At 46.0% G+C, this 20,732-nt stretch overlaps 1 protein-coding gene across 1 annotated transcript in view; it reads left to right on the top strand.

The window, feature by feature from the left end:
- The window catches only part of Cacna2d3 (calcium voltage-gated channel auxiliary subunit alpha2delta 3), an 811,541-nt gene that overhangs the window by 616,448 nt on the left and 174,361 nt on the right, over window positions 1–20,732 (top strand). Inside the window, exon 18 of the mRNA XM_051140839.1 lies at window positions 16,663–16,746. Coding sequence (XP_050996796.1) covers window positions 16,663–16,746 — 84 coding nt within the window. The remainder of the gene's footprint in view (window positions 1–16,662; window positions 16,747–20,732) is intronic.

Raw genomic sequence — 20,732 nt, 5'->3', positions numbered from 1 at the left:
ACCACTAGCCAAAATGTCAGAGCCCAGGCTCTATGATGCGTGCCCTGTCCAAACTGACTCAGTAAGTTCCAGTAACATCCTGCCTCTTAGCATGTATTGGAGAAGTAACCTGAGTGCGAGGATCTGCCATATATAATTGTAGTTTAAGGAAAACTTAATTAAATATTTGCAGAATAAAGGAGCCTGATACTTGGAATAAGAAATGTGTCTGTGAGAAAGTACATTTAGGACAGTCTTCACAAAAGTCAGAAAAAAAATGGATGCGCTTTGTTGTCACCTGGCTGTTCCTTCAGTTCTGAAACTGTGGGTTCCTTCCCTTCCCTTCCCCCAGTGTTTTCCCTTTGTCCCCAAATGCTCATCTGGCTGGAGCATCTAGTACAGATGTGGTTGGGGCCAGGCTGGCTGTGCCCATGCTGAAACCATGGACTCTGTATTTCTCCATGGCCTTCCTGCTCCAGTCTCCTGTAGCTCTTTCTCTCCATTCCCCTTCATGCAGAGTGGGAGCAAGGGTCTCCTACCATTCCTAGCTGCAGGGAACCACCCCACTGCAACACTGCTGCAGTTTCTGATATCCTAATCAACACCTTTACAGGGAATGCCTACAGGCAGCTTGCTTACTCTGTCCTTGCTCCATGCTGGGTCCACAAAAAGCACAGAAGTAGGGCTACATAGGTTATTTATCTTATGATATTACTCTTACAGGAGAGAACACAAAAGAAAAATAGAAGAAAATGGAAGAAGAAAGAAAAGAAGGGAGGGAGGGAGGGAGAAAGGGAGGAGTGAAGGACCATTTATCCATTTTTTTATTCATTTACCATAGATTCATTGCTTTATATCCCATCACAGTAGCAGTAGAAAATGTTTTCTTCCAATGAGCTCCCTTTTGTGTAAACAATTAAGAATTAGTATCTGTGGCTTGCAGATACCAAAGCAGCCTGGTGTATGCATTCCCAAATGCCGGAAACCTCAATCTGCTAGGGCTCTAATACCTGTTCTGGGGGAGTTCACAGCCCCACCCACGCTAGCCCAACTGCTGCATTGCCCATCTTGGTAGGCTTCTCATAGGGACCATAGAATATGCGTTCCTACCTCCTACTACATGGTGAATGTCTGAACACACCTATCAGTCACTATTCGCTAAATCAGATTGTGTTCCATTCACCCTTGCACATAAAGCCAGATATGGTACCTGGCAAAGAGGTGGAATGAAACTATGAAGGAAAGACCTGGGCACAAAGGAGATGGACCATAGTACAGCTGTATACTCCAGGGTTGGCTACACTGACAAGCATCTATGAAAATGCGTGGTGTCTAGCTGGGGAAGCCTGCAGGGAGCTGGTCTTCAGCCTGCAAACGCACATCACCCTTCAGGATGCTGCCTGGCAGCACTTAGGGATAGCACAGGGATCATGGAATACCTGGGAGAATTTGCTACTGGATGTTTCCCTCTCCTCACATCTCCTTCCCAACCCTTCTTCCTTCCCTTGTGAGTTGTATGTGTATTGAAAATCTATCGTGCTGTGCATTCCTCTAGAGGCCAAGAAACCAGAATGCCTTGCTGGTTGGTGCTTGCACTCTTATGGAGAAGATATTTTGTTTTTAAGCTCATAAATAAAAGGATAAACAAAATGCATCACAGATTTGGACTATGCTATGCAAAACCAACCAACCAACCAACCAACCAAACAAACAAACAACCAAACAAACAAACCCCAAAGGTATGAGAGAATAAAGGGAATGAAGGAGAAGGTACCTACCTGGCTTTTCAGAGAACACACTCTTAGGTTGCCCACATACTGTAAGCCAACATCTGGAGGGTGAAGGAGAAATCTCCATCCAGACTGTGGATCTGGGGCCAGGGCAAGGAAATAGCATGTGAAAAGACCTGGAGAGACCCAACGTGCCTAGAATATAACTATGGATTTAGAACAGACTTCTAAAGCAGTTGCCTGGGCAAGTTTTTACTTGCACTGCTGGCTCTTGATGATGCAGTCACCACTGATGTCACCCCTGTCCCTGCCATTCTGTGCATGTTGTGTGCATCACAGCTGCCTGCACCCAAGTGAGCATCCTGTTCCCAGGCACACAGAAAGCCAGTGTGCTGAGGACTAAGTAATGTCTCACCAGGCTTCCGAACACAGCTCCCAGATGTGTTGAGTCTCCTAGTTCCTTCAGGGAAATGAAGTTCCTCTTCCCCGAGTGGTACCATGCCTGTCATTGTGTCCACTGTGTCCCTCAAGGGATCTCTTCAGCCCCAGAAGGAAAATGTTGCACTGAGCTTGCCTTGAGGTCTGTTTCTGAGAGAAGTATATTGATAACTCTTTAAAAGCTATCTTCTTTCGACTAGAACACTGTGCCCATCTGAGTGCATCCACACAGGCATTTCTGTGGACAAACGACAGGCCAGCACTCAGCATCTTCTACTGCTGGCCCTCCGAACCTGTTTCCACCGTATCTTTCTGCTCTTTCACTCTGAGCATCCACGTTTGCACTGAGGTATATTAGGCTGCATGAAAAGTCATGAGTAGGCACCAAAAGAAAAAAAAATGTGGTTTAGAGATGGGAATTTCTGCTGCTTTATTTTGGGGGTGACATAATTTGATGCCAAAAAAAAAAAAAAAAAAAAAAAAACCAACAACAAAAAAAAAACAACTCTTCTTTACACTCTGCACACTTTGACCTCTGTTTTACTAGATTAATTTCATATCTAGAATGCCCCATCTTGGATGATAAATTAGCAATAAAAAGCTCATCAAAATGTAATTACAGGCAATGTGTTGAATAATGATCTCTTAAAAATTCCTATAGATTTGTCTGCACCTCCTTCCCCTAGTGAGGGAAATGAGCCTCAGCTGCTAGCTACTAGCCTGGGCCAGGAATGCAAACCCTAGCCATGCTTCCAGGCTGAGACAAGAGTGCTGCTTTCTATCACAGCCAATGTCATCTCCTTGATCAATCATGCTGCCTCACAGGCTGCACATCTTTATGCAATTTAAGGGAACCGTCTTCATAGGATTGGAAGATGCAAAAGTAGAAACTCAAGGCAGAATGAGACATTCCCCTCCTGTATCTGTAGTTACTTGTTGGTGGTACCCAGGAAGACAGTAACCAGCAGAGCAGTGCAGAGAAGCAGGGGTGGCAAGCCTGAAGGCTTTCAGAGCTGCAGAGTCCAAGAAAGTCTGCTTCCCCGGAAAGAGGAACAAAAAGAGAGGATGATGCCTACATGAGACCAGGCTTTTTCACGGGGGTCTTGTCTGCTCCCTCCAGAGAGCTGAGTGGACTAATCACCCAATTCCCCCCACCCCCAGACCCTGAACCCCCACCCCCAGCCCCCGATAGAATGGCCCTGTAAAATCTACAGCTGAGTTTAAGGGCAGAATATTCAAATGATCTCACTGGTGCATTCTGCACACTTATTTGAATAACTGAAGAATTCAGTCATGTGAATGCCAACAATTATTCCTCTGCGTTTACATTTTAGGAAGACCTTGCATCTGAATCCCCAGGAGAGCATTAAATTGCTATCTAATTAGCAGGCCCAAATTATATATATTTAAAAGATAATGAAGGGTTTGAAGGCTGTTGGAATAACTGGTTATACATTTAAATGAATCGCTAGAAATTTGTTAGTAATGTGTGGCATTTTCTTTCATTTCTTGATTCCCTCTTTGAAGTTCAGTAGACCCAACCTCACAGGGTTAAGTCTGGTAGCAGAAAGATAAAGGCAGATGTTTTTAATTATTGCAATACAAACTCCCAAATAATTGTAAGCAGCTGTCATTTTTACATAATCCTGAATGATAAGACCCAAAGAATGCAAATAAAAGTGTTGAGACATTGGGCTTTGGGGACACAATTATTTAATCCTATCGCACCACTGAAATGATGGCTGTGCTTTATGAATGAGCCTGCCTTTAAGATTTTCTTAGCTTTTACTGATCATGTGGAAAGCAAATATATTTCCAAAATACAACCCAGGTACATTTACCCAGGCTAGAAAATTATTCAACCCGGGCAGGTCCTGCATTGAGTTCTCAGTTTCACCTGTCCTTGACTCCTGTCTCCTCTCTGCATTGGTTGGCACAGTAGGATGGTGCCTGGTAGCAGTCCTTTGGCACATAGTGGAGGCTTTTGCTGGCTTAAACTGCACCTGAGTAACATCTGTCCAGATGGAGAAACATGATCTGGCTTAACAGCTCCAAGGATGGAGTGCTGGGTTAAAATATTAGATCTGTTGATTCTTGTGTCCATCTCTTCCTGAGAGGCCAGAGGGCTCATAGGAGCAAGCTCAAGGGACATTTTACATAACCACGGCGGCCGCCCTATTCAGAGAGTGTTAGCTCTTCAGCACTGTGACAAAAATTTCTGAGGAAAGCCCGTGAAGGGACAATGGCTCACAGTTTCAGGGTTTTTGGCCACTGGTCAGCTGGTTCTGCTGTTCCGGTGTGGGTGAGGCTGAAGATCTTGGTTGAGAGGCTATGGAGGAACAAAACTGCTCACCTCATAGTGGCCAGGAAACAGAAGGAAAATGAGGAGAGGGTTGGGGACAAGATGTGATCACCAAGAATATGCCACTAGTGACCTTCCTCTACTGAGGCTTGATGTTTTTATGGGTCCTGAACCTGCCAAAACAGTACAACAAATTGGGCATCAAGCCTTGGACACAAGCCCCGGGAACCATTTCACATCCAGATTATTTCATGAACCCAGAGATAGCAAAATCAATGTCTATATGGTCAAGGTATACAGTTCACGCCAGGCTAAGCTGAAGCTAAGTTCCATAAGAGACAAATCTAAGGCATCAACTAGAAGAAACATACATACACAGACACACAAACACATTGCACACACAGACACACACACAGGCACACACAGATACTTATGCATATACATAAAGGCACACATGCCATACATTTACAGACACCAGACACAAACATATACACACAAAAGCACACTTGCATGCACACACATGCACACTGAAATACACCAAAAATCCTAAGATCTTTCTGCTAAATTATTCATTTTATCTTCAGGCAGGACCTGGCTTGGCAGACAGTGCCAAGCAGAGACAGTTGCCCAATGAACAGATATTTATTACACCCCACCCCCACCCCCCAGGAACAGGAAGGATAAACAGATAAAAGAGGAGCCAAATTAGGCCAAGGGACTCATTAGAACTATCCGTAAGGGTTAAGTGGGGAGTTAAATGTTATTACAGCTTCCCAGAAGTGGGGAGAAATGATCTGATCCTCTTGGAACCTCCAGATTTTCAGCTGTACTCCAAGAAGGGATTTTGGGAAGACACAGAGAGGAGCATTATCTGAACCATAGTTCTGTAGAAGACTCAGTATTAATATGCTTTACAGGGTGTCCATCCATGCTCACTCTGGCCTGTGTGTGTGTGTGTGTGTGTGTGTGTGTGTGTGTGTGTGTGTGTGTGTGTGTGTGTGTGTGTTAAAGACTTAATCATCATAAACTCAGCTATCTCCTCCATGTCATTATCCCCTTCCTGTTCCTGTACCACCATGACACATCTCAGTCAGACACTGGGCAACAATGCTAGTTTTAGAACAAGGATCTTCCTTAGCACGTGTCGCCTCATTGAGCAGAGCGCCTGAAGTGTCAGCTGTGCCACTGTCAGCTGTGTGACCTGAGGTGTATTACTTAACCCTCTGGCCTCAGTTTTCTCCACTGAAAAATGAGAACAGAAACAATGCCCCCTATGAGGATTATAAGGAGGAATAAATGAGTGGATGCTCCCCGAATGCCCACAGAAAGCCAGGCATGCAGGTACTGTTCTGCAGGCGCTTGCAGAATGAATCCTTAACCTTTCCATTTTCTGGAGAGCCTCCTTATGGCCACGCAATTTCCAGGGGTTGGATACCCAATGGTACACAAGAAATAGCTGCCCTTCTCTAAGATGCATAGTAGCCAGTGTAGGAAACAAGCAAGTAAGCTAGACTTCTGTATCATACAATAAGGACTACCATGAGAGGTTGAGCTAATAAGGGAAGATTTTAAATGGACCCTAGTTACACCCAGTTCATACAGGAGTACATCTCAGCTAAGTCCACAGGGGTCAGAGATTGGCTAGTTGAGGAGCAGATGGGGAGATGTGCCCAGACCAGAAGGTGGAAGCAATGATGACCTTTTGAGCAACCAACGTTCTAGCTGAGGACAACAAAGAGAGGAAGGAAGTGGTAAAAATGGCAATATTAGCAAACAGGATTTGCAAAATGCCGGAATATAAGTGTCATCCTATAGGGCATGGGGTGTGTATGCCAAACCCTGACACACTCTGATTTTGGCTGTAGAAAAATCCCTCAGCCTGAACCCAGGGCGTGAGTTAGAGGCAAAGAACTCGGGCAATGAGACCGCTTTGGGTCCACTTATCCTCTTCCAGGGGAGCATTTCCTTGGTGTTTGGCAATAAGCTGATGGCCTGCCCAATGTGACTCACCTTCAAAGCACTCAGAAGTGACAGGCAATCCGTGGATGTGGTAGCTTGCTTCCCTGGCCCACTGGCCCATTCTCTCATTCTTCCCTCCCAGCTCTGCCCACATTTCCTTGGTCACAGGCAATGAAAGACTAAGAGAACTCAGCCAACCTTGCAGGGGACCTTGGCTTTTCTGTGAGTCATAAATCACATCAAGAAATCTCTTGGGTTTATTCAGGCCACCATGTATCCAAAAACATTTTCTAAAAGATACATCACTCTAATTGGCGTTGGCATGACTGCACTCGTGTGAACATACACACACACACACACACACACACACACACACACACACACACACACACACACACACACACACACACACACACTCACACACTAAGCGAAAGCTAAATATTTTTGTTGGGTCACCAGGCCAGTGAGACTGGATGAGGTACTGATGGAGAAAAACATGCTCAGGTTGGAGATCAGAACGTGGCTAGGGGAGAGAGCATATGTTAGCAAGGGGTAGGTTGCATGGTCATTCACGCAGCAATTTTACAGGGAGGTATGAAACAAGGGCCACCCAGATGAGAAAGGAGAGTGACACTAGCTGGAAGGATCTAGAGGGAAAAAAAACACATGGGAAAAAGTGTCCACTGGTATGAATGCTTTTATGTGTGCCCTTCCTTCACAGATATTGTTAGCAATTTTTACAGGGAAAAAAAACCAGAACAAAGGTGCCATCCCATCATCCCAAACATCTCCCTAGATAAAATTTTCCCATGCACTGATTCAGGCATGTTTGGTGGAGCTGAGGCATTTTGACATGAAGTAGCCAGGGGATGGATGGTCCTTGGTTGGGGAGGAAGGATCTCTCTGCCCCCTTCTTTGCAGCATCCCTCTATTACTTTACTTCTAGATCCATCTTGTTCATGTATTTCTCAAACAGCTCTGGGCTCTCAGGGGACTCTGGGCATCCATCAAGTGGAGATGGTGAAAGCAGAGTCCTCTTCCCAGAGGCAAGCTGGGGAGAAGCAAGCATCAGGAATGTGGGCACCCAGGGCTGATCAGAAGGAGACATTAGCCACACCCAGAACTCTATTTCTCTCCAGCAAATGGCCAGCTGCTGCCCCCTACAGAAGGCCAGTTTAGCTGCAGAGCCCATTACTACTAGCTTGGGGTCTTACTTGTGTGAATAAAGAGATTTGTTTTCTTTGCCTTTGCAACTCTAGAATCAGTTTGCTGAGCCTGGTGAGACCCCCCCCCCTTTAAAATAGTGTGACAGGCAAATGCACCCTACCCTCTTCTGATATTGTTAATGCAGTAATGGAAAAATGCTAAATAAAATTCTGTAAATTAGAAAAAAAAAGTTACTTGCCAGATATCACTGAGTAGTTTCCAAACCACAGGGGTTCTCGTTCCCCTAGATTGGACCTCCTAATGTCATGGGAGCGTCTGAAAACTTTCATGAAACAGGAATCTGAAGAAGCCACATCCACACCCAGGAGCTCAGTGCAGCTTTCAGAAACTCTGAATTCATTTAGAAGGACTTCTTACATCTAGCTTTACACAGGGAAAATGCCCCCCAGGTACTAGCTATACTCTTAACTTGGATGCCACCCTGTCCTTTTTTTTTTTCTTCCAGCAGCTGTCACTCCTCATTGACACCTCTACCTCCTTCCCCAGGCCTGGCATTGCCACTCTCTTCTCAGCATCCAATCCCTGTTCTTTGTCCCTTTAGCTGGCACAATGCTTCCTTCCTGTCAAGTTACTGAGCGTGTTTTAATGTCTCTGACTGGCTTTTGATAACCAGACAGACTGGCTTCTTGAGAATTAAGCTTAATCCAGCCATAGTACAGTAAGCCACATTTGACCTACAAAACCTTGGCAGGGCCAGGCCACCGTCTCCCGACACACCGTGGTGTGTGACTCATAACTTCTAGGAGGACGCTGATTAAGGTAAAGGTCATTTGGGTTTTCAAAGCAGCCTCTTAATTGTTGCTGCTCTTGTTGTTGATGTTGTTATTGTTGTTTTAAACACCCCAGCCATTTTAGATTTTCAGCTATCAAAAAGATTTGATAATCAACCTGCGGGGGAGCACATAGAACTTTTCATCTTCAAGACACTTAAAAACATTAATAAACAGGAGCAGGGTGTCTCTGAGGAAGAGGGAAAGGCTCTGTCTGGACATGCCCTACTGCCCCTGTCCCTACTCCCTGCCACCGTGGGACACACCTTCATGGCCCTGGATCTGGGCTTCTCATCTTCCCAGGGTTTGTAGGAGTTCATCCTCAATACAGACCCTTGGGAATTTACGCCAGCGCATGATGCATGTGTCATGTATGTATGCATCTTGTTGAGGGTAGTCCAGGCTACCGTAGAGTCACACACCACCGGGACAGCATGATCCGGGTGGAAATCCCAGCTCGAATGCTATCTTCCAAGATTGTATACATTGTCTGCTGTCCCAAGAGAAATCACGGTCAATTAAATAGACACCATGAACTGGAGCCAGGTGCAGCCCTGACTCCTGCAAGTCCTCATTGCATAGTCGTCTTAATCTGAAACTGTCATTGGATACTAGGGCCAGTTTCGAAGGACAGCCACTCTGCCAGAGCCCTACATAGCCTTCCCTTTGGCATAGAGAAGAATGGGCCTACTAGAATGGCCACGTGCACAGATGGTCAAGTTTGTGAGGTGGGGACCTCCCTTGGGGTGGGGGGAGATACTCAAATACCAAGAAGGGTTGACGTGCTTCTGAGTTCCACTTCTCACTAGCTGCGCCACCAAGGGGTGTCTCCAATTTCCCCATCTCTGAAATCCTTTACCTTCCCTGGAGTTGGGAGGATTTGGCAAGACACAGGCTGTACTTACCACAGTGCCTTGCCTGAGACATGTTCTGTGGAGAATGGCGGGAGGCAAAGAGTGAGGGTGGGCAGTCAAGTGAGCATTGCAGACCAGGAGTATGTTCTAGGAGTTCCTGGTTGGGGAATCAGTGGCCTTTGGAAAGCGAAAGCAAAAAAGAATAGCCAAGTATTCTCTGAAGATTGCAGTGCCCCTGGGGCACTATGTGGGGCAGTGAGAGTAGGGTTTTTTATTTCTGCCCTGTTTTCATTCAGATTTTTCTACAAGGAGCAATTAGTACATAACGAGTTAGGGAAAAAATATAGTGAGAGAAACAGAAACGATTTAAGCTATTTAGATGGTGACACTCATTTGTAGTCTCTGTTCCTGATCTCTAGGAGAGCTGAGGCTGACAGTGGCCACGGGATCCACCTCCCATACACTCGTCACTATGGGGACCTTGCTTTGCCACTGGCGAGATGGAATCCAACATAGCAGTGTAGGAGAAGGGGTGTCACTGTGCCCCAAGCCTGCATTTTCCTCCTCCCCAGCCTTGAGAAATGCCGCCAGTACAGATTGACGTTTCCCTTTAAGCAGTTTCTGTATTAAGAACCAGTTTATCCTGTGAGCGCACTCACTGGGGAGGAGCACTGTGTGACACAGGTGTCATACCCTGGAAATCAGCCATGGCATCAGTGGTCACCAATGCTGGCCAAGGGAGCAAAGGTTTAGGCCAAATTTGTTAGAACCTATGATGTTCCGAGTGTGTTCAGCCACACTTATTTTCGGTGCTTCTCAAGTCACCCCTAGGAACTGAGGGCTGAACCTTCCATCTAGTAAGGAGGGCCATGGCATTCGGAGGTATGCACAGCTAGCCATGGCACATGCAGCATGCAAACGTGACAGGTATCTGGGTCTGGCTCCCTAGTCCCTATCTTTTAGCTGCCGTCCAACAGCCTACCTTGAATGAGCTTGAGCAGTTAGTAGTGACCAAGAACATGAAAGTAGGCACTGATCCTCTGAGGGCCACCTTCCAGGTCATCCTAAGACTTACTGTGCCTGGCACAGGGGCTGAGAGGTATTCAGTATCCATCAGAATGTGGGGGTGCATAGGTGAACAGGAACTGAATAGACTACACGAATGTCCACAGAAGACAAAGATGCCTGTGTCCCTTCTGATAAGGTCTCTTCAGGCTTCAAGGGGAGGGAGGGGGAAAGAGGAAAGGGGAGGAGAGGAGGCAGGGTTAGAGGAGAGGCGGCCTTTACCAGGGGAAGGTCATACCTGCTTGGAGAGAGAAACATCCTTTCAGATGACTGGCCCTGGGTTGACCATAGCCTCACCTAGACGACACTTTCCTAGGCATGGTGTCTTCCTCCTCATCTCTGTCCTTTAATTCTTTTCCTTTCAGCCTGTGGCATCATGTGCACTTGATTGATTAGCCCATATCATATTTGTTGCATGGAGACCACAGGTATATGTGTGCATGATGTCCTCGCATTTTCCCCCCAAGGAACATAGAAAACCAAAGCCATTGTCATTTTCTTTAAACCCGAAGGGCCACACCTTGACCCACCTCGGTGTGCTTCCAAAGGCACTTTGCAGGTAACACAGAAGGAGTTTGTATCCAGACCATTAAATATTGCACTTCAAGCAAGCCCTTGGGTAGTTCGGGCTTGCTCCTAAAATGGGTGTCTTTTTGTCCCATCATCCTAGCCATAGGCTTGTTTGTGCACTCACCACATCTGGCCTTTATTTGAAACACCACCTCAAAGTATTTTATAGCACACAATATCTTTCCTTATTAAATTCTCCTGTACATATTTTTTTTTTCATAAAACAGACACCAAAAGCTGCAGGCCTACCTGTGGCTCTGAAACTGTGTTTATAACCCTTTGGAAACTGTTTGCAATTCGTTAATCACATTTTCAAAGGAAGTTACAGATTATAGATATGCTAACAATTGCCATATACAATGCCTGGCACCATAAGGGGCTCCTTAAGAACAAGGAGGGGAAGTTGGCAAACCAGGCCTGGGATTTGTCCCACACGGAGGCTGCATGGGGGAGGGGAGAGCCAGTCCCAGTGTGGGAGAGTCTAGAGATTAGCTAGTATACCTTTGCTTGGAGGAGGCATGGAGAGAAAGTGCATGGATCCCAGCTCTGCTCAAGCACAACAGCGCATCTCAGTAGGTGGCAAGGCATTAACTCAGATGTTCCCAAATGATCGTTAAAGTTACAAAGCCTGTAAATACTTCACATAAAATGTATGTTTTAAAAGTAGTACACTGGGCTGGAGAGGTGGCTAAAGGTTTTTCCTGCTCTTGCAGAGACCAAGCCTGGGTCTTGACATCACCCACGTTAGGCAACTTATGACTGCCTCTAACTCTAGTTTCAGGAGGTCTCATACTCTTTTCTAGCCTCTGTGGGCTGCCGTTCACATGTGGTGCACATAAACGCAGACAGGCATACGCATACGTACACATAAAAATAATAGATAAATGGTCTTTAAGAGTCACTCATGTATAAAGAAAAGGGAAGGCGTTGAACGTGCACAGTCTGATCACCTGATGCTTGGAACTCCAGGCAAGATTAATTTAAGAAGAAAGACGTGGTACGGGCTGTTGTGGTGGTGCAGGCCATTAATGTCAGCCCTTGGTTGGCAGGCCGGTGCCTCTGTGTGGGTCTGAAGAAAATCTCAACTTCACAGTTCCAGACCAGCCAGAACTAATAGTGATACCCTGTCTCCAAAAGGGAGGGGAACAATTTGGGAAGCATACAATGACATGTCCAAGGAGGCAAGGGTTTCAGGCACAGCGTGGTCCAGCCATACACATGTCTTCGGGGCTATCGCCTTCAGTTTGCTCTGCATTCTCTGAAATGGCATCATTCCCAGGATGACTCAGAGTAGTGGTCAAGGTAGCCATGCAGTGCTCCAAGCTTACATCTCACAACCTTAGGGATGCTGGTGCATGGTGAACCCCGTTTTCTGGAACAATTCGGGAAAACATCCCAGATAGAGTCTTTTGAGTCTCCTTTGGGTTGCTGTGGGTTATGTCCACATCTCTGAACTAATCCCTGTGTCCTGGAAGGATGTGAGCCTCCCCCATGTTGTTAGGCCCTTACCAATCTCGGACCCAGAGGAAGTGGTACCATCACTAGAGTCATATTTCTAGGGGTTTCCCTGCAAGAAAACCTAGGCACATAGCCTAGAAAATATGTGAAATGGGTGTGGCCAGTGCAGGCGTAAAGAGGCCTACTTCCCAGCCTGCTAAGCTTTCTTAATGAGGAAAAGATCCTGGCTGGTTTAGAGTCCATGTGCTACCGTCTGTTTATTGCCCTTAGCCTCTTTCAGTGTTACAGTATTTTGCTGAGTTTTCTTCTTCTAACCCAAAGGAATCCATGTGCTTCGTTGATGTCTAAGTTCTAATGTTCACCTGTTTAGAAAAAAAAAAAAGTGTTTCGGTCCCATCACACACACTTGGTTAAGCAGACGTTATGGAAGAACCTTCATCAAAGGGAGTTTCAGAGGCCATAGCTCCCACTCCTGTTTCTTTCAGTGATATTGACATGTAGAGTCTTGCACAATGCAGTAACTGATGGACCAACATGCTGGGAGATCTCTTACTCTCACTGTGGTCTCTCACACAGTCTCTTTTTTTTTTTTTTTTTTTTGAGACTAGGTCTCAGGCTGCCCTGATTAGCTTGAAATGCATGGCAGCTTCTGTCTTACTCTCCGAAAGCTAGCATTATAATGAACCACTGTACTTAACTCTCTCAGGTGCTTGAGTGGGTTTTTGGTATATCGGCCTGGGTATATTGAGTGGTGATAAAGGAAATCAAAGGAAAAGAGATAGGCTCACATGGTAGAATGCTCACTCAGAATGTGCAAAGCCCTGGGTTCAATCCCCTGACCAGAACTGCGCATAATGGTGCAATTCTGTATTTTCAGCACTTGAAAGGTAGAGGCAGGGGGATGAGAAGTTCAAAGCCATCCTCAACTACATAAGCAATTCAAGATCAGCTTGGATTACATGAAACCCTATCTCCAATGAAAAAACAAACAAAAAAAAAATATGTCAAGGATTTTCAACAGATTTCTCCCTTATAAATCTCACCTTGAAAGAGCTGGGTACCTTAGCGTAAATCCAAATATCTCTGTCAAAGGTCTGAAGTCCCACCTTGTAATATACATACTGGAGGGAGACTGTGGCTCACGCTTGTGTGACATCGTCATCTTCAACAAACACCTCATGGCCTGTGGCAGGACTACTGAGGTATCCTTCCTTTTGAGGGCTGGGTAGTGCCCGACTCTGTGCAAAGAGTCAGGTCTTCCTGAGTCAAGCACTTGTGTGCTGCCCAAAGTGAGCTGCCAAGGTGGGGAAGCATTTAGCCTGCCCCTGCTGCCAAGTCCTGTCATCCCCATCATGCATCCCAGTGACTGACGTAGCTTCACACATCCAGTGTGATGTGGGCAGCAGTGATGCTTCTGTACTCTTTCCTTCTGACAAAATCCTGAGCATACTTTGAGGGCAGAGATGCCTTTTGTATTAGGCTCTGAGGAACCTGTTTAAGTTTAACAAAGGCTGGAATAACATGAGGCTTATACAGAGAAATTAAGGCAGACGTTAGCAGTCCATGAGGTGTCTTTCCTCCATACTGGCTGTGTGGTCTGATTTGGTTTGTTATTTCATTTGCTCCTTAGCTTGTCAGGGCCCATTTTTCTAGCTGTGGAATGGGCAATAGGAGGAGCAGGATTAAGGGATGGATGCCACAAGTAAGTTCGTGGAAAGAGAGAAGAGCGATGCTTAATTCACTTTCTGTCCTTACTACTTTATATACTTTGCATGTGTGTGGTACATGTATGTATCTGCCATGGGTATGTGCATGTGTCCATGCAGATGCGAGTACGTCTGTGGACATGTATATCCTGAAGCGAGAGGTCTCCATTAGGTATCTTCCTCAGTAATTCTCTATTTATTTTTTAAAGCAGAGTCTCTCAGAGAATCTGAAGGTCACCGGTGGCAAGGTGGTTGGTCAGTGAGATCTCAGGGCCGGCCTGTCTCTGGCCCGCATCCAGTACCAGGGTCACAGACACCATGCCTCTTACATGAGTCATGAAGATCTGAGCTCATGGTCTAATACTTGCTGCATGGCAGGCACTTTTCCATCCCCATAGCCCCCAAATGCCTTTACAGTGATTGTCAGGGTATCCAATGTGTATGTGTGTGTGTGTGTGTATGTATGTGTGTTTGTGTGTGTGTGTATGTGTGTGTATGTGTGTGTGTTTGTGTGTGTGTATGTGTGTGTGTTTGTGTGTGTGTGTTTGTGTGTGTGTATGTGTGTGTGTATGTGTGTGTGTATGTATGTGTGTGTGTTTGTGTTTGTGTGTGTGTATGTGTGTGTGTATGTATGTGTGTGTATGTGTGTGTGTGTGTGTGTGTTTGTCCTGAGTAGATGAATAAAGGGATATTATGAAGTGACCAAAAGAAGAATTCCTTCTACCAAAGCAAAACAGAAGAATGGTTCAGACCCATCAACAGGCAACCCAAGAATCTGTGCATAGTATGCTTCTAAAGTTCAAGTTCCCTGGGCTGCCTGAGTTTTTACTTAATGGTTCTTACTGAAATAGGATTAGAAGCCAGTGGCCTCCTGCAGCTGAGGTTCTGAATGGCTGTCAGATTGTCTTCCCATGGGGAAGGTCCTGAGTCCTAGCATACTGTGCACCGCCCCCACCCCCACCCCCACCCTGTGGCTCCTGCCCATGACTCAGACCCACACCTCTCCCTTATTCTTCCTTCTGCTTTTGGCAAGACCGACTTGTCCAGCTTCCATGCACACAGGAACTTTCCCTAACCGGATCCAACTGCTAATCTGCTATCGTTTACAGTGGCTTCCGAGGGAACCACTTTTCCTTCCTCTTCATCTGGAGTGGATCTGATGTCATAAAAGTGGCTGGGAATGGCGAATGTCTTGTTAATTGGAAGCCTCAGAGAACGAAGGCATGGTTGACAGGGCATTCAGAGCCCGCTGCCCCTTGAAGGCAGGCAGGGGAGCCTTTTTGGGTGGTGGCGGTACAGGGGACTTCTTAGAGATGGTCCAGGATCTCCACAATGCTGTTGGCAGGGAGTAAAGAACACAGGAGCAACATTTAGCATTGTTTGGTACCTCAGCGGTGTGAGAATCATCCCTTCTGGGCACTGCCCCATTGGTTACACTGAGGGCCACTTTAGGCTTATTTGGTTCTAAACAGGCAACAATTTCTCCTTTGTGTCTGGGGAACCTTTCCGCACCTGCAATCACCAGTCAATGCCCAAAATGGCAATTTGGGCTCTTAAAGCATGTAGACTGACCCTGCATATCTCTTAGTCTTATTTTCAATCAAAACAGGTCTGAGTCAAAGAGCAGAAAAGAAGATGGGTGCATCTCTATGCATGTTTCATATGTGTATGTGTGTGTGTGTGTGTGTGTGTGTGTATAACTTTGTCAGTGTACTATGAATATCACCTTCTGAACGTGTAAAGCACTTGTTTATCCCTAGCCTGCAGCAGAGGGCAGACTTTCCTACCTTATAAACACCCCAATAACCAACAGTAAAGGCCTCGAGACACACAAACATCCAGACGCAAGAATGTCCGGTCGATAAAATGGTACACTTGCCGGGTAACTCACATCAGTGATTTAGGGGGGGGAAGTGAAAGCACTCCCCAGTTATTCATGCACTCATCAGCTCTTCCAGGGAAATGCCCTAATGGCCATTAAATCTGGCAGTGATTCCCAGCACTCACACCCACTCCAGGGGAAGGAGCTGCGCTTAGCTCAGCACTGCCCTGGCCAGTAGCAAACAGAAGGTCTGCGAGTCTGCAATGTGTCCTAGGGATGCTGAGCCCAAGGCCAACTGTGGAAACCAAAGTTTCGCTTCTCAGCTGAGGAGACAGGAGGAGGTTTGAGACGGGAAGTTTATGAAGCTTAGGGGAAAGGGCAGGATTTTGATAAATGTTATGTAGGAAGTTCTTTCCTCTGCCATAAAGTGTCAGGCTCATCAGCTTTTTAACAGAGAAGGGTCTCCCCGCTCTTCACAAATTGTGTCCAAGGGAAAGATAAATATTCTTTGCACCTGGCATTTTAGAGCCAAGAAATTCTCTAGGCAAATTCATGCCAAGCCAAGAATTGACCTTTCTATCCTCCAACTTGGAGGAAATACTTACAGCCATGCCTGCCACTAAAATTCCTCTACTGTCACCCACAGGGCTTGTCACTGGTAGCTATTGTTTACCCACAGTCCTCACTCAGCCAACAGGTCCTAGGAGGAGAAAGATCCCCCTGGCTGATGATTTTTTTTTTTTACCACCGTTTGTTTGTCTTTCTCTTCTTCCCTATGCCAGTATGAAGAAGGAAAGAAGAGGAGGAAACCTAACTACAGCAGTGTGGATCTCTCTGAAGTCGAGTGGGAAGACAGGGATGATGTGGTAAGTGACCCTTTTCTGGGCCCTCATTGGCCAGGGCTCTGGAGACCTTAAAGGGACAGTCCAGAAGCTGGTGCGGAGGACAGCAGAGAGCTATGAAGACAACAGACCTTTCTGTTATAGCTGGAGTTGTACAACTCTCCTGGCAATCTGATGAGCCTGTGTACCCAGCAGGCTCCGGTTTCCTCTGCAGCAACAGGAGACCCAGTAACTACAAGGACAGGGCGTCTACACATCAATAAGACAGCCTTCTACATAGACAGAAAAGACTGTTAGGTTGACGTAGACACAACTCGTGTTTCTAAAGAGCAGCAAAGGGGCTTGCAGGCCCACTTTCCTCCATGTGTAGTCAGCCTGCCACACCCCATCTCTACCTTCACCCCAGTTCTCATTTCCTGTGCCTCTACCCTTCCCATGGGATGTTGAAGGACATCCCAGTCTATCTCCTCATGCGCCTGTAGAAACAGGGCTCGCATCACAGCTCCTTCGTTGCTTCTCTCTTTATTTTCATTGCTTCAGCTCCCAGGATGGTCTCAGCTAGCAGAAAGCTCAGGGTTTTCTCCCTTGCCTGTAAAATGAAAAAAAAAAAAAAAACATATCTGGTACAAAAATTTAACCTAGTCCTGTCTGGTTAAACCCAAGCTCAGACAAAATAAAGTTGCCATTCAACAGAAGCCACTGCCTCACCCACTCTCTTTTTCCTACCAGCCACTGATCTGACATCATGTGCCTTTAATAACCAGGAAGGCTTTTGTCTTCTATTGCTCCAGCATTGTGACTAGGATCTTGGTGGGCTCTTGGGGTAAACTGCACCTCAGGTGCTTGGCCCAACCCCAGCACCAGCATGGAATGCTACACTGCCGGGACTCAGATCTCACCTGTGTTGAGACTGTCTATCTTTAGTGTGTGGCCATGACTGCTCTAATGTGCTTTGAGCATTAGACACAGTGGTAGACTAAAAGATAAAAATGTGCTTCCACCATCATGTGGCTATGTGAGGACACCGGGAATAGCCCACGGGGTTGCCAACTCCTCCTGTGAGTTTGCGCAGAGTAACTTCTGCTTTCTTTCTCTTCTCTCTTCACCTTTCCCCCCTCTGTTTTGATCTCACCGCTCTTTTTCTTTCCCAGAAGTGTTGGGCCTTACCATAGACATGACTCTTGACCTTTTCTATTGTAACCACTGAGGAAGACACCCTTAGTCATATTAGCCCTAGCTTCCCAAGTCGCCACCCTCAGGGGCAGGCAGACTCTCACTTGTCTTTCACCTGCAACTTGAGGCAATTTCTTTTTCATTTCACTACCATTACCCTCTGTGCCCCAGCTAGATTTTTTTTTTTTTTTGTGAGTGGACATTGCCTTTTGCCATTCATGGTTCAAGAATGAGCTTTATCTCCTTAGCACATTACCCTTTATGATTGGTGGTTCAAGTGTCAGCCTCCCAGCATGCCCTTCACTGTCATCTGACTTACAGGGCTGGATGCTGGGTGTCTACTCTCAGAGTTACTTACCATTTCTTAAATCAGGCCAATAGTCCTCTGATGTACAGATTGGCCTCTGCCTATCTTCTGTCTGGGTCTCATGGCAGGAAGCATAAGACATTTGAAAAGTGAGTCCTTTTAATATCAGTGTGCTTGGTACAGGAAAACACAAGCCCATGGATCTGTGCCCCACTGATTGGAGAATTTTGGGAATCTGTGAAACACATTCTTATGTGACATGCACAGGGGCCCAGATAACCGCAGGCTGTTCTGGAATCTTACAAAGAAGGAATGAAGGACAGGGTTCAGGTCAAAATGTGTGAAGAACCATGGAAGCGGAGTTCACGGGAGCCAGCAGAGAAGTCAGCCTGGATGCAGGGAAACTGACCCAAGAGGCCTCTTTCTTGTGGACATGAGTGAGGGCAAGGCGCTCGCATGATTGAATGAGCACCTTTATAGCACAGACCCTGCACAGTTCCCAAAAAGGAGGTAATGTCACATACATCGTTTAGAAAATTTTAAAATAGTCTGGCCAAAATTAAAACAGAGTGGCTCGGTTGGTAATGTGCTTGCTGTGCAAACGTGAGACCTGAGGTTGATCCCCAGCACCCATACCCAAAGCCAGGCATGCACGATGCACTTCTAGTTGTAGTCTCAGTACTGGGGAGGTGGAGCTTGGGCTAGCTTGATGGGTCCCAGCAAGGGATCCTGTTCTGAAGAACAAAATCCAACTTTAAACTCTGGCCTCCACCTCCCCTACACATGGACAATCACTCCCATACATACCTATAAACATGCACACACACACACACACACACACACATACACACACATGAGAAAAGTAGGCCATGTAGAGGAATGTGCATGTGACTTCTCTTGTCACTATAGAATAAGTTAGATATCATGTCAATTACTGTGAAAAGACAGGTATTTGGGGGACTCATATGTCACCAATAGCTAGGTCATCAGTGAGGCTACCAGTAAGCAAAAATTATCTTAATTTAAAAATTTTTATTTTCCCTCCTTCCTTTCTTTCTTCCAGCCCCTCCTACCAATCATCCTGTCTCCACCCTTCCCATGTCCCCACAACCATCAAGTTAATACTCTCTTTTTTTTATTATTACTATTATTCATGTATTTGTATATGAGAGAGAGAAAGAAAGAGAGAGAAAGAGAGAGAGAGAGAGAGAGCATGTGTATACACAAATACACATAAATAGAACTTGATGAGTGTTTTTATCGTTTGTGTGAATATGGTTTCAGGGTGGGGATTCCTGGAGATGGCTGAAGGAATTAAGGGTGATTTTCAGCTCATCCCTGTTATGTTTTAGTCACTGCTGAACTTTCCACAGTGAACCCGATTATTTCTATAAATAGAAAAGGCTCATATAAGTAACAATAGCCACCAAATAAGGAACTTCTCTTCTACACAGTCCTGCCTCTGGGGCTATAAACGATGAGCTCATTTATTTCTCATTGCTGTCCTGTCAAGCACCTATCCCTATTTTACTGTTAAAGGAACTGAGGGATAGAAATTACATCACAGTCGGCCTTGGTTAGGGTTTCTATTGTTGTGAAGAAACACCATGATGAAAACAACTCTCATGAAGGAAAACATTGAGTTGATTGGGACTGGCTTACAGTTTCAGAGGCTTAGTCCACCATAGTCACGGCAGGAAGCATGGCAGCATGCAGACAGACAAGGTGCCGGAGAAGGAGTGAGAGTTCTAGATCTGGATCGGGCAGGCAGCAAGAAGAGCAAGTGTGACACTCTAGACTGGGCTTGAGTGTCTGAGACCTCAAAGCCCTCTCCATAGTGACACACCCCCTCTAACAAAAGCCATACCTACTCCATTAAGGCCACATCTTCTAATAGTGCCACTCCCTGTGGGCCTATGGGGCCATCTTCTGTCAAACCACCACACAATCCAAAGGTATACATCAGGCTCTCTGTCCCCCTAAGCTGTGTCCTTGACAAACCCACTATAGTGTGCCATAGAAAAAGCCCCCAAGTTTCGGAGTCTTTGAAGACTCCATTGCATACCCCATAGATGTGGTGAGTTCTTACATAGTAACTACAAAGCAAATGTTCATTGCTATGGTGGGGTTGAGCATAAAAGAGGGGCCCTTCCTGGCTCTTAGCAGGCTAAACATGGTGGACAAATCTACTCATCCAAGCCAGTGGTCTCTGAGAGTCTTGCCTCACAGTCATGAAAAATGATGACCAAGGAAAGCTATCAAAAGCACAGACAAGTGGAGTTATATTGGGATGTAAAGTGAGTCTCCTTCCTCACTCCCCTCCAGCCTGGAGAAGGCTTGAGAATGAGATACCAAATCCTACTTTGGAAGAGGGCTGCATCTAAAATCATGCAGCCAACTGGAGAAAATTCAATTTAGTTTGAATTGTTAGTTCAATGTATGTGAGGAATCCTGGCTGGTTGGTTGGTCAAGTGCAAATATGCAGTCTCAGGGAAAAGCCCACCCATGGGAGAAAAACACAAAAAGTTTG

The sequence above is a fragment of the Acomys russatus genome, chromosome 3 (assembly GCF_903995435.1).
Source record: "Acomys russatus chromosome 3, mAcoRus1.1, whole genome shotgun sequence".
NCBI classification, from domain to species: Eukaryota; Metazoa; Chordata; class Mammalia; order Rodentia; family Muridae; genus Acomys; species Acomys russatus.
This window is presented reverse-complemented; position numbering and strand designations above follow the sequence as displayed.